Source organism: Ambystoma mexicanum, chromosome 9 (genome assembly GCF_040938575.1).
Source record: "Ambystoma mexicanum isolate Mex_15411 chromosome 9, UKY_AmexF1_1, whole genome shotgun sequence".
NCBI lineage: Eukaryota > Metazoa > Chordata > Amphibia > Caudata > Ambystomatidae > Ambystoma > Ambystoma mexicanum.
In genome coordinates, this window is record NC_090931.1 from 568,956,382 (window position 1) to 568,969,957 (window position 13,576).

At 47.8% G+C, this 13,576-nt stretch overlaps 1 protein-coding gene across 1 annotated transcript in view; it reads right to left on the reverse strand.

Moving 5' to 3' along the window:
• Positions 1–456: 456 nt before the first annotated feature.
• The window catches only part of VPS53 (VPS53 subunit of GARP complex), a 1,349,775-nt gene continuing 1,336,655 nt past the window's right edge, over positions 457–13,576 (reverse strand). The window contains exons 21-22 of the mRNA XM_069615168.1: positions 12,185–12,289; positions 457–2,204 (exon numbers count right to left, since the gene is read on the reverse strand). Of these exons, the coding sequence (XP_069471269.1) occupies positions 2,037–2,204; positions 12,185–12,289 (273 nt within the window). The 3' untranslated portion in view covers positions 457–2,036. The remainder of the gene's footprint in view (positions 2,205–12,184; positions 12,290–13,576) is intronic.

Sequence of the window (13,576 nt, forward strand, 5' to 3'; positions counted from 1 at the left end):
GGGCTCAAAGAAAGGCTTTGAAGAGAATGAAATATGGTCACTAAAAGCCACGTGCCGCCCCTCCTCCACACTTAACACAGATAGGTTCTCCGACGACCCAACCCCTAAGTCCTACCCCTTTGACAAATACCAGTGATATTACCTTTTAGAAGAACCAAAGAAGCTGAAACACGCAAACCCCACAAATAGTTGCTCAAAACGTTTTACACCCTGAGATATCCTAGTTGTTCAATGCATGGCAATCATCTTCACGCATCTCTGCTAAGAATACTTGGTTTTTGATAAGATGTAATTGTATGGCCCGACTGTTATCCATGCGCCAGTGCCATCTCAGGTCATGAAAAGTGACATCCATAACAAAAAGACAAACACTCTTCTTAAGAGTATTTTCAACAACGCAGAAATGTATGGCGTTCCAGCTAAATGACACATCTAGGAAAGAACACAACACACAACTTTGGCGTTTGCATTAACCATCTGCTGTTTATCAGCGCAAGTGAACGAACACAGGCCCCACAACAAGTTGTAAAAGTTAGAAGAGACAGATATACGATCAAAGGCTGCGGCCTTAGCATCTCCAATCTGTTGACCTATGGATGAACGCAACAAGCTCTTATGAAATAAAGCGGTTGTTTCGAAGACCCCTTTTTTAAATTCATCCCACTATCAAACAGAGATTTCACTATAGTGGATGGCGTGAACGTCTCACTTCTCATTTCATATACTGAGTTACCACTCCACCATCTGGAGGGGAATCTTTCGAGACAGAGGGGCAGATATGGAGGCTCTAAACTATTTCTTATACATATAAAGCCAGGAGTAGAAGAGTACTAGTGTCAAACAGTAGAGGGACTATTACTTCCCCTGGTTTGTTAGTCTTTGCCTTATTAGACACATATATACATTCCTATTTACCGTATATATTTCCTCTTGTAAGGTAGTTACCACAGTCTTCATAGAACTAAACATTCCTCAACTATGAAGGACCGCAATGTAATTTCAAATTACTCATGGTGGTTAAAAGGTTCATTAGAATTAAACGAGAATATGTAGGGTTGGCCTGTAAGGGCAACACTACCAGAAGGAACCATGTAAGATAAATCTTCTGACTATTTATTTAGCCACAGGCCTAACAATCAAGGATTTAAATGGGACTGAGGGCCAAGAACCTCAACTCAATTAAAGTGGCACCCAATGTCAAAGGGGATTTCAGGTAAGGTGGCTTCTTCGTCCTTCAATAACCACCTTCCGCAAGCCCATGTGGTGGCCCACCAAGGCACGCTGGTTACTTGCAGCTGGAGAGTGTACGCTCACTGGCATGTGCTGGATTCTGCTTGGCCTATTCCTTAGCCTTTCATTTCTTTGCTTCTAACAGCACTGCCTGGAGGTGGAAATCTGGAATACCCTTGAGACCAGCAGTGCAAAGGCATTCAACGCCATCCAAAATCAAACCAAAGAAGCGACCCAAACTCATGCTGAATGGCAGCAATAAATCTCATAATGAAACACATTGTTGTATTACCCAGAATAACCCATCACCATTGGATGCTTCGGATAGCACAGATTAATGCACAAACTTGAGAGGCTAGAGCAATTCTAAACACACCAGTGAACTACTTCAGGCAAAGTCAATTTGGTTGACACCTGACTGTTCAAAATTTGGGACTCCCTCATTTAGAAAGCAGCTTAACAGCAGCAAACTCATGTCCATTGTATCCAGTACATTATTCACTATAATTTACAGTAACCTTCGATTCTGAGCAAAGAGAAATGCTTTGCTTCAATTTCAACATTCATTCAGAAAGGACCCATGCAGCTGAGGCTGGTACTGCTCTTCTGTCCTCCGCTGATGGTGCTCGTGACTTCTACGATTGCACCTTGTTACCAAGCAATGCACAAAGGCTAGTTGAGCCAACGTCAAGACATTTTGTGGGATGGTAGTTGTTGGACATAGAAATCCATCGAAGACCCAGTGAGACTAGGCTGAGACTGCTGGATGGTGAAGAGGAGGTTGCCTCCGTTTGAGAACAAATGGCTCAAAGTCTTTTGATCAGCTTCTCCAGTTTCCGTATTCGTGAGGATTCTTGCTCAGGGGTGGGCGTGGAGAGGGATATGGAGTTGGTGTTATCCATCCCGGCAGGAGGAGTCGGCAGCCTCTGGCGAAAGAGCTCCAACATGCTGCTTTGTTCACTCCTCTTAAGACCCTAGGAATAAAAAGAACAAGTGAATCCACTGAGATAACAAGCTTCTACGTTCACTCAAAAAGACAGATCATGCATTTTACAAAGATATGACCAGGACTCATGCATATGGAAGCTTACAAATCCTGCCCTGTTGAGCTCCGTGTGACATGCGCTCATTAAATGTACTTTATGATGAAAGGGAAAAAAGTAATGTCAGTAATATTGTGGCCATTCATTGTGGTTGCCCCATTTGATGAATGCTGTGAGAAACCAACGGGTGTCTCACCTATTAGTCCTCTGAGATCTTTCTCTCAGATGGCCAGGGCACAGCCATCGCCTTTGGATCCAGACCCTGGGGTTGGACCAGTTTGGGAGGATCACCTGGGGGAGAGTTCTTCGGGCAGTGGGGGTGAGATGACCGATGGTGAGACACCGTATTCCCCCCTTTCCAGTACCCATGACCCTTATTTCAAAGGATTCTCTGATGTCCCAACTACCCCTCTTTTCTACACAACCACTGGGCCGAGGAAGAGGGTGACAGAGTAACAAGGCTAACCCTTATATATCACATTGGACATGTCCCGCGAATTGGGTCGGGCAAAGTCAGGCACTTGACTTTAATCACATACATCTGATGCCTCCCTACACGGATAAAACACACTGAGCAAGGTGGAACACGAGAAGCAGCAGAACTTCCGGGGTGAAAGCAAACCTACTGGTGCAGAGCGACAGATAGAGGGACGAAAACCAAGGGTAAAGGAACCCAGGAGTTCTCTGCAGGAGGTTGTTGCCACCAAGTAAATGTAAGAGATATGTGGAGAAGGCCAAATCCCAGACAAGAAGACTGCATTGTGTTTCGAAGGCACATGCGACCCTCCCGGGTGAACAACAGAGTTGGGGCGGCGAGGCCAAGCCTGTGGTATTAACCTTGACACGTGAAGTAAAACAGCAAAGACAAAAAAGGCATGCACACAGCCAGTGAGTTGGTGAGCAAGACCAAAGACCGGTGTGCGTTAAAGAAAGATTGAAGTGGCAACAATACATCTTGTAATTGAAGGCTGCATGCATGCATGTGGATGAGTCGCGAAGAAAGACAGACCTGTGCTGAACTCTAAATAACAGATGATACAGAGTAGCAGAGTGGTCCGGTGAAAGGACGTAGCCCACTCAAAAGTCTCTGCGAAAGGTGAAATGTTTAAATATAAAGCAACAAAGTAAATTAACTTTAAAAATCGTGATGATCAAGATTGATCCAAGAAAAGGGGAAGTGGAAAGTGTATATTCAATTCCTGTGCTTATGATACAGAACTACATAGACCAAGAAGCATTGGTGCAAATAACACGAGTGTGAGCTGAAGGGAAAGTCAAAGTGGTAGTCAAAGTGGTCCTGTGGAGGTTATAGTAAAAGCCTCGCACATTTGAAAGTCTTCGACATCAGGAAAATGTCAGAGCCCGACCACGGGTGACCGGAAGTGTGATAAGTTAGGGGAAGGGAACCCCTAACTAATCCGAATAAAGCTAAGGGAAGGGAACCCCTACAAGTGCTGTGCTTTGAGAGGTCTGAGCCCAAAAGAGGGAGACCTGTGTGAACGTTTGCTTTGAGAGGTCTGAGCCTGAGCGAGGGAGACCTGTATGAACTTTTGGTTGAACCTTTGTGTCAGTGTCATACTTGTGATACCATGCTTCCCTTACAATGCTCAATCTTAACAATGATAGACAGATATAAAAGAACCCCTTCCAGTCACTCTTCCTCATCTAGTATTGGTCAGTATCCTCCTTGACTTCTCCTTTCCCTATCCGCATACAAACATATGCACCGGTCCCCATTTAGGGAAGACTGTGTACTCTATTGACAATTTTTATGTAGCACACTGCTTCCTTTAGGATTCTGAATTGCCTAACAAATGTTGCACATCTCACATTACCAACGGCAGCAGGATGTACAGACTGTTTCTGAAAGGTGATCTTTTTTGTAGGGCTGACAGTGGGATTTGTGACACAGTAATGACAGGTGGTTAAACTGGAATTGAAGGTGGCACTGCCTCATTTGTTTTGAGAATCTATGGAAAATAGGGTGAGGATGAGAAGAACAGGCTTTCACAAAAACTGGTGTCAGCCAAGCTGAAGCTACAACCAGAACACAATCACTTCACCAAGCGAACACCCTCTCCAGTGCTACATCCCCAATTAACCCAGGATCCAGGATGAAAAGGCCAGGAGTGCCTGTGAAGTAAAAAATGACTCCAAGGTTATGAAGGATATGTGATCACAATAACTCATACACCCGGAAGACATATCGCTGGTAGCAGAAAGTAAAATCAATTGCTTTTCCAAGTATTCTACCATTACCCCAGACTGTCACAACATTAAAGTCCATGTCCCCAAATGGTCCAGGACCCAGCAGCTAGACAGGCAGCCCGGACGAAGTGATGGGTCACTATCTTCACAAACCTTGAATTGCTCCACTGCCTTCCTTGTCCACCTCCTCAGTCACCTTTGAAGCACTCTGCCTGACCCACAAATGAATTAATGGAAGAGACGCACAGAACAAAATACTGCACAATATCCCAGACAATAACTGTGGCTCACAGAACAAAAATCTTTTGGATTAACAAAACAACTGTTGCTCGAAATGCAGTAGATGCTCCACTGTCAAGTACTACAGCTAGAAACTGTGCTTCCTATAACCATGCACAGAAGCTAACCGCTTCACCTTCTGAAGAAGCTTGCTTTTTTGCACAGTCTGTAAAAGGCTTCCTCCAAGCCAAAGCACCTTGAGGTAATTTTGCTTGCAAAGCTGTGCTATGAAAACCCTTCATTCATTTACTACAAGCAGCTCTAACAGTGAGGGAAAAACAATCCACTACTGATCTTCCTCTACTATTTCCCCATCCTGAAGCACAGCCTTTACTTGTTCACCGGATTAGAATGTGTGGTCCCATAAAAAAACATTAGAACAGATAGGTGTACTGGGGCAGGACTGAGAAACGCCAAAGCCAAAGCAGACGGTTGATGGGCCGCTTGGGAACCTTTCAATCAGTTAAAGGGCATTTATGCCATTGTACACTCCCCCACATGGATACAGAGTTTAGTTCACTTACGTTGCAAAATCATTTATCACGACTTATGAAATTGGGTGAGTATATTATGCTGGCTTTTCATCCCCCCTTTTCTCCTTTTATGCTGATTTTCTATGACAAGCAATTGCTGGAGTGGTTATTACCTCTCAACTATTTGCGAGTGTTCACACAGATGAAGGCCAACATGGTTGTTTTCTGAAAGGAGAGTAGGAACAAGTTACTTACCTGTAACTATTGATCTCCAGCGTGGATTCACATGCTCATCAGTGGTCGAAGTGTAAGAAAAGAAGTAATGGAACTATGTTCCCTGCTAGCCTGCCCCGCTCCTCACAAATCTCATTGCCCTGCCCCCTCCCACACACAATATAAATCCGCAAACACCTTTGCCTGCTGTTTATGGGGATGTTCAGTGCAGTGCACTGAAAGTGCAAGTTTCAACTTCTTCCTACACTGTTATTTTAAAACGAAACCGTTCCGGAATGGTTTCTTTTTAAAATAAAAGTATAGAAGCTGTAAAACGTAATTAAAAAAATTAGAGGAGCGCCGCTCCCACCCGCTCCCGCTCACTTCGGCCACTGATGCTCATGAATATTCTGCCGGCGTCAGGCCAGGAATCCTCAGTAAAAGAAAGAACAGTTTCACTTTCACTTACAAACTGTACTTCTCCTCTAAACCAATCACTGTCCTCTGTCATACTGACCCCAGCCAATGGCAGTCCTCTCCCTAAGCCCCTCCTCTGGCAGCCATCTTCGGATTTGGTAAGCATGTAGAGTGGCAGTATGACCAAGAAGAGCCACCCAGGGGTAGGAGGGAGGATGCGCATGTGAATCTATGTCAGACCCATGCTGGTTACAGGTAAGTAACTTGTTCCTTCTCCACCAAGGGGGCTGGCATGGATTCCCATGCTCATGAATAAAAATATATAGCAGTACAACATTACCTAACCACAGGAGGTGGCAAGGCTCAAAAGAAGCAATTACTCTTACCTCTGGAACAGACTCACATCACGCGAACAGGTTGCGTAGCACTGCTTGGCCAACTCTGGACTCCTCTCTGGAATCCCTGTCGACGCAGTAGAACTTTGTGAAGGTGTGCGTGAACCTCCACGTAGCAGCCCTGAGATGTCCAGCAAGTGCACACCAGACAGGAACGCTGTCGTCGCAGCGATCGCTCTGGTGGAGTGTGCTCTCCGACGACCCGGCAGCGGTCGGTTCGCCAACCAATAACAGTGCATGATGCAGCGGGACAGCCACCTTGAGATGGAAGCTTTGGACAAGGCCTTCCCATGGTTCACAGGACCAAAGTTCACGAACAGTTGAGAAGTCTTCCGAAAACTCTTTGTGCATGTCACGTAGAACTTCAGGGCACAAGCAACATCCAGCGAACACAAGGCCCTTTCAGCCAGTGACGAAGGTTTTGGGAAAAAACATACCCCTCGACTCGTGGAAAGTCAGATATGGCTGTTTGCAGGATAGGGCCTGGATCTCACCCACCCCCTTGTCAGAGGTGGTGGACACAAGGAAAGCAGTTTTTCACGAGAGGAACTCGAGAGGCACCTGATGCATAGGCTCGAAGGGGGCCCCCATGAGCCTCGTCAGCACCACGTGGAGATCCCACGTCAGGGCAGGAGCCTTCACCGGTGGGAAAGATCGAAACAGTCCTTTGAGGAACTCCTTGATGAGACGATGAGACCAAAGAGAAGATCATCGTGGAGACCTGGTGAAGCGGGAAATAGGCGCCAAATGCATCCCGATACAGGCGTGCGCCAGTCCGGCCTTGGCCAAGGATAACAAGTACGGACGAATCTGCAGGGCTGTGACCCTCAGATGGGTGATCCTCTGCGACTGGCACCACATAGCAAAATACTTCCACTTGTGGCCGTAGCACTTCAAAGTCGATGGTCCTCTGGCCTTGTCGCAAGGACCTCCCTGCAGTCTGCTGGCAACTGGTATCCTCCCATCTTGTGGGCGGCAGGGACCAAGCCCTCAGGTTCAGCGATTCTGGGTTGTGATGCAAGGATTACGCTCCTTCTCTAGCAAAAAGATCCGGGACTACTGGCAGTTTGACCGGAGGCGAGGCTGAGAAGGTCAGTGGACCAAATCTGCATTGGGCGCGCCGGGGCGATGAGTATCATCCTGCATCAGCACTGTTTGAGTGTGCTGATGACTCGCAGCAGGAGAGGCAACGGCGGGAACGCATACAGAAACTGGCCTTCCCATGGTAAGGAGAACGCGTCCCCCATGCTCCTCAGTTGGTGGAAACTGCTGGCAAACTTCTGGCATTTGGAGTTCGCCGCCATTGCAAAGAGATCGATCTGGAGCCTGCCCCACTTGAAGATGCGGTCCACCTGGTCCTGCCGAAGTTCCCACTCATGGCAGGAGCAGAACTCCCGCCAGGTGAAAGCGGATGGAGAACATCTGTTGTCCGACCGCCCTGTGCCACAAGTCCTGCACCTCTTTGGAGAGCGCAAGGGATCGAGTGCCCCCTGCTTCCTGATGTAGAACATTGTGGTGATGTCATCTGTGAAGATCCTCACCACTTTGTCCTTCAGAGACAGAAGGAATAACTTGAGGTCCCAGAACACTGCCCGTAGCTCCAGGATATAGATGTGGAGATCCTTCTCTTCTGGCAGCCACAGGCCTCTGGCGTGCAGATGCCCGGTGTGAACTCCCCAGCCCTCCAGGAAAGCATCCATAGTTACAGTTTCCTGGTATGGAGGGTCTTGAAACCCCATGCCCAGGGTGATGTTGGAGTGAACACCCCGCCATCTAATCACCTGACAGAGCTCCTCATTGAGCGGGTCCTTGTCCACGAAGCTTCTGGACACCTGTATCCAGCGAGCGTCCAGAAACTTCTCAAGAGGTCGCATCCGTAACCTGCAGAGCCATATAAGGTAGATACAAGATGACATCATGATAAGTACCAACATGATGGTCCGCACTGTGGTGGTCTTCAGTGACAACAGCTGTTGCGCTTTCCCCAGCATCGCTGCTATTCTCTCCGACGAGGGCGACACTAGGCAGCAGACCGTATTGAGTCTGGCTCCTAGGAACAGCGCGTTCTGCGATGCTTTCAAGCATGGCTTCGGATAATTGATGGAGAATCCCAGATCCGTCAGCAGCTGGACGGTCGTCTCTGTGTGACCGACGGCTAACTCTTGCGAACTGGCCTGGATGAGCCAGTCGTCGAGTAGACGCAGATGGGCCACCACAGGTGCCAGGCACTTTGTGAACTCCCTGGTAGCAAACTTCAGGCCGAAGGGGAGAGCCTTAAACTGGTAGTCCGTCCCCGGATGACGACGCGTAGGAACCTTCGGTGCTTCTTGGGATGGGGACGTGGAAGTAGGCGTCCTCCAGGTCCAGCAATGTCAAGAAGTCTCCTCCTTCCAGTTGGCCGAGCATGTGCTGCAACGTGACCATCCTGACATTTTGGGACTTGAGGTACTTGTTGAGATGCTGCAGGTCTACAATGGGACCTCAGCTCCCGGTTTTCTTTTTGACTAAAAAGTATATGGAATAGTCACCAGAGCCTCGGAGTCATTATGGAACCAGCTCTATCACCCCTTTTAATAGCATGGCCCATATCTTCTCCAAGAGTTGAGGGATGTGCTGCTCCTGCCGGGCAACCAGAGGGATCCACGGACACCTGTGCTGAAACTCCAGGGGGTGTCTGTGGGCGAGAGCGTCCAGCACCCATCTGTCGGTGGTGATCTTCTCCCACTCGCTGACAAATCCAGTCAGCCGGCCTCCCAATGGGGTGCGTGGGTGGGGGCTTGATGTCCTGGCCAGATCACCTCCAACATAGGCCTGGGAATGGCTGGCCTGGAGCGTGGACCTGGAGGGCTGGCGGTACGACTAGGAGAAGCCTTTCGTCGATCTACTCAACTTTCCTCTGGAATAGCGAAAGGAAGAGCAGTGTTGCTGAAGTGTGCCCAGGGAAAGGGCCGTCTCTGTATCTACCTTTATGGCCTGTAGGGACTCATCGGCGAACTTCCAAATAGGTTATATCTGTCGACCGGCATGTCCAATACTCTAGTCTGGACCTCCTGGCGGAAATTCGTGGCCCTCAGCCAGCCTTGACGATGAAGGCAGACACCCTTCCCCATCTGGCAGAACCCTGATGTCTGCGATGTCCAGCACCACCGTGATGGCGTGATCCAAAGCCACCGCTCCCTCCTGGAAGAGGGTGATCACCTCCATCCTCTTGTCATCGGGAAGTAACTCCAGAATTGGTCCCAGCTTGTACCACAGTGCCCTCTTGTACCTGGCCAGGATCGCCAGTGCGTTGGCCGCCTTGTTGGTGGACGCCACAGTGTAAATAACCTTCCTTCCCATGGAGTCCATCTTCTTACCCTTGCTGTTCGGAGGGACTGAGGAAGACGAGGAAGGGTTTGCCGACCGTTTCCTCGCAGCAGCCGAAACCACTGAGTCCGGCGAGGGTTGCGACCATAGGCACTTAGGTGTGGATTCCAGCACCCCGTACTTCTTTTCCAGCCTATACCTCTTGGCCAGAGCCGTGCAAGTGTTCTTCAAGAGGGCCAGGTTCTCACTCTACACGTCGCCCAAAAGAGGCACAGCCTTGATGGTCTTCCTCTTGGCCTTGCGCCTCTGGTACAGGAAACCCTGCTTCTTGGTTTCCTCGGGCGTAAGCTGGAAAGACCCCACCTCATCCAGTGGGGTCACCCTTGGCTGCAGAGACCCGCCAGCTGTGACGAAATTGTTGTCGGTCGCTGTGGCCTTATCCGTCCTGCGTTCCACTGAGGGAGAGGGCACCCCGCGCAGATGTGGAGGCTGAAACGGCGGCATTGGGTGATGCTTCTTCTTCTTTGTCCGAGGTTGGCCGAGGGCCTGGGGGGCCGTAGGCGCCTGAACCTGCAGCATCCTCTTCTGGATCTCAGACGCCAAAGAGTGGAGTGTCGAAAGGATGTCCAGCAACACATCTTTTGGCTGCGCTGGTGTGATAGCGGTACTAGGGCCTGCGCCACCGCCATTGTCCTACATGTCCTCGGGGATCGTGTGCAAGGACTCCAGGTCCTCGTCGTCCGTGGGCGAACTATCCATGGCCTGGGGCACGGGATGAGGTTGGACAGGGGCCTCCATAACCGCCCCTTTTTTCCATCCTGGGGTGTCGGAGCCGGGCTCAGAGACGGCATCTTCTTGTCCAGCATGCCCACAGACTTTGCCAAAGTAACTGCAGCGGTTTCTCGTCTTGGAGGTAGGGACACCTTCTGTGCTGTGGGGGCTGCTCTCACAGGATCAGTCCCTTTAGTTGTCGCAAGAGCAGCCACCACCAGTCTATCGTCGACGAAGACATCTCCTGCACTGACTGGGCTTTCTTGGTCAGATCTGCCTTCTTCTCCTCTGTCTTTGGCTTCTCGGTCCTCTCCCGCAGTTTAGCCGGTTTGGGCGATTTCCTCTTGGAGGAGGAACTCAATCGTTGGCTGGTGATGGAGGCGGATGGTGATGTGGAGTGCGCCCTGTCCATCGCGGGACCCGGTTGCGCGGTGACACCAGTGGAACTTGACTTGCAGTGCTTGGCCTTGTTTTCGGCCCCCAGGTGTGAGGCACCCTCAAAAGACTTAGAAGCCCGCTCCTCGGACCGGCTGGTCCTGGGTGAGGCATGACCCTGCTCGGAGCATGGGGCAGAGGCCTTGGCGTTTAGCCACGCTGCCAGTCTACTGTGACTGTCCTTTGTCATCTTCTTGGGAAGCCGAGGCAGATCTCACATACTCCTTCCTTGTGGTCTGGATGAAGACAGTAGAGGCATTCGAGGTTCTTGTCCTCCACAAACACGTTCTGCAGCCCCCATTTGGTGCAAGGCCTGAAGAGGGATCTTCCTTCCTTCTTCACCTCTGTCATGGTTGAAGGGCGCAGACAAGGCCCGATGGCCTTCTGGAAACTTCAAAGAAAGTTAGACGATCTTTGCCCTTGAGGGGTGCTGAAATTCACCAACAAATGGATCTCCGCTGTCGGCAGATGGAGAGAAGAGCACACGGGCTCTTTTGACACAAAAATAGGAACCATTTTCATCGAAAAACAAAAAAAACATAGTAGTAGCTCACAGAGCAAAACTGAAGCGTGCAGTACAAATCTGGAGATGGCTGCCAGAGGAGGGGCTTAGGGAGAGGACTGTCATTGGCTGGGGGCAGTATGACCCAGAGGACAGTGATTGGTTTAGAGGAGAAATACAGTTTATAAGTGAAAGTGGAGCTGTTTTTTCTTTTACTGAATATTTCTAGCCTGACGACGGGGAATATCCATGAGCATGTGAATCCATGCCAGACCCCCATACTGGAGAAATGTCATTGCTGGAGCAACTTGGGCACCAACCCAAGCCCTCAATGCTAGGCTATTGTGCTCATTGACATATTGTCCTCTCTAATCCACCCCACTGTCCTCTCTATATAGGCCGGCAAGATAGTGCCACGAGTTAAGCCCTCACATCCGATAACTGCATTTACAGGTGGGATTTACATAGTCCAAACTAAGAAACAGATCAGTGTAAAAGGCAGTAACAGGGTACAATAATAGACACTCAGTGAGAAGGATATAATATTAAGGGCACATCTGGGAGGATATGTAGAGAGGGAGTACAGACATCTGTGATTAGCCTACAAGACTTGGGTTCAAATCCAGTCCTTCTGTCCTCCTGAGTTTGATAAGCTGAGTAGCATTCTATTAGGTAGCAATTACACAGTATATTATTAATACTAATAGCATCTTCTACTTAAACCAACATTCTCTATCAAGACCTGTCCCGTCCCTGCAATTGTATGCTTCTCCTGTATCATTACTCGTACTGCTGTGAAGTACTCTGGTGCAAGTCCTTATTCACACTATAAACTAGATATAATCAAATACCAGCTCACCTCATAAAAATTATGTGTTGCTTGCTAGAGATTATCCTATCATCTCCACATACCTTCATGTCAAGTATCTTCTGGAATGTTTCTGTGTTACAGTCTGCCAGCAGCTTGATGTAGTTATCCACAAACACTATGGAGGGTTCATGAGGCGCCATCACCACCTGAACATATGGGAAATAAACAAAGGAATATATCAGACAGTGCTGCTATAACGTAAAAGTTCCTCTGTGACGTACAGCAGGACCACAGGGAGTTGACTGGATGTAGATAGCAGAGAATCTAGCCGTGTATCGTAAAGGTGGCGTATGGGAACATGGGACTGGAAAAGATGGTTCATATATAAAGAAGGCACAATGCACAGGTACTAACTACATAGGGCGCCAGTGATGGTTCCACTGATAAGGTGCACTGTGCTAGCTACTATTCCTCTAATAGGGAGGTGGGGGCATTGGAACCATTGCCATTCTTCAACAGTTTGTGAAGACCACAGACTTACATTAAGGATAAAACTGATTTTTTGTTGGAGAGGGTAGAATTTACAGAAAATGATGTGTTAGTAACTAACGATGTAGTTAGTTTGTATACATCCATACCTCACGAGGAAGATCTAGAGGCCACAGAATAGTTTTTGTAACATCAGGATATTAAAAGCTATCATCCAACTGTTGCCCTAACTCTTTTAAAACGTATTCATAACACATTTCTTTTCGATATAAAGAACAGTACTTCCTCAATATTTCTGGGACTTTGTTGGGGGCAAGTAAGGTCATAGTATATGCAAATATGTTTATGTATTGGTTTTAACATTGCAATATGTTGGCAATGTTACTTGACGTTTTATGGTAGATATATCGATATGTTCATAGTTTGGCAGGGTACCATGTACTATGACTTGACAACTCAACTAAATGTTTTGGATGTTGAAGTAACTATAATCAATAACATGCTTCAAACATCTCTTTTCTGGTAACCTACTGCTAGGAACAACTATTTACATTTTATTAGCTTTTACCCACCTCAAATGTAAGGTGATTTATAGTTGAGCCAATATATGAGAGCCAAACAAATGGTATGCTACCTTCACCTTCTAGAACTAGAGAATATGAAACTATGGAATAAATTCCAGACAAGGGATACCAAGAATTGAAATTACTTGCTATATATGATAAGATTGGCAGTATTGAAAGGACGCATCAGCTAAACAACATTAATCATGAGATCTATCTGGAAAAATTGTACAGTAGAACAATCTTACAGCACAATTTTTGCAGATCTACTGATGTTTGCCTATCGAAATAATACTTCCCTTAGTAAATGGTTGATTAAGGATCACATCCAGGGTAGTTAGATGATGACACAAAGAAAAGGCACCTATGCATGCTTAAATCAGCATTGCAACAATATTATAATATTATAAAATGATCAACAATAAGTTGTAATGGGAAACA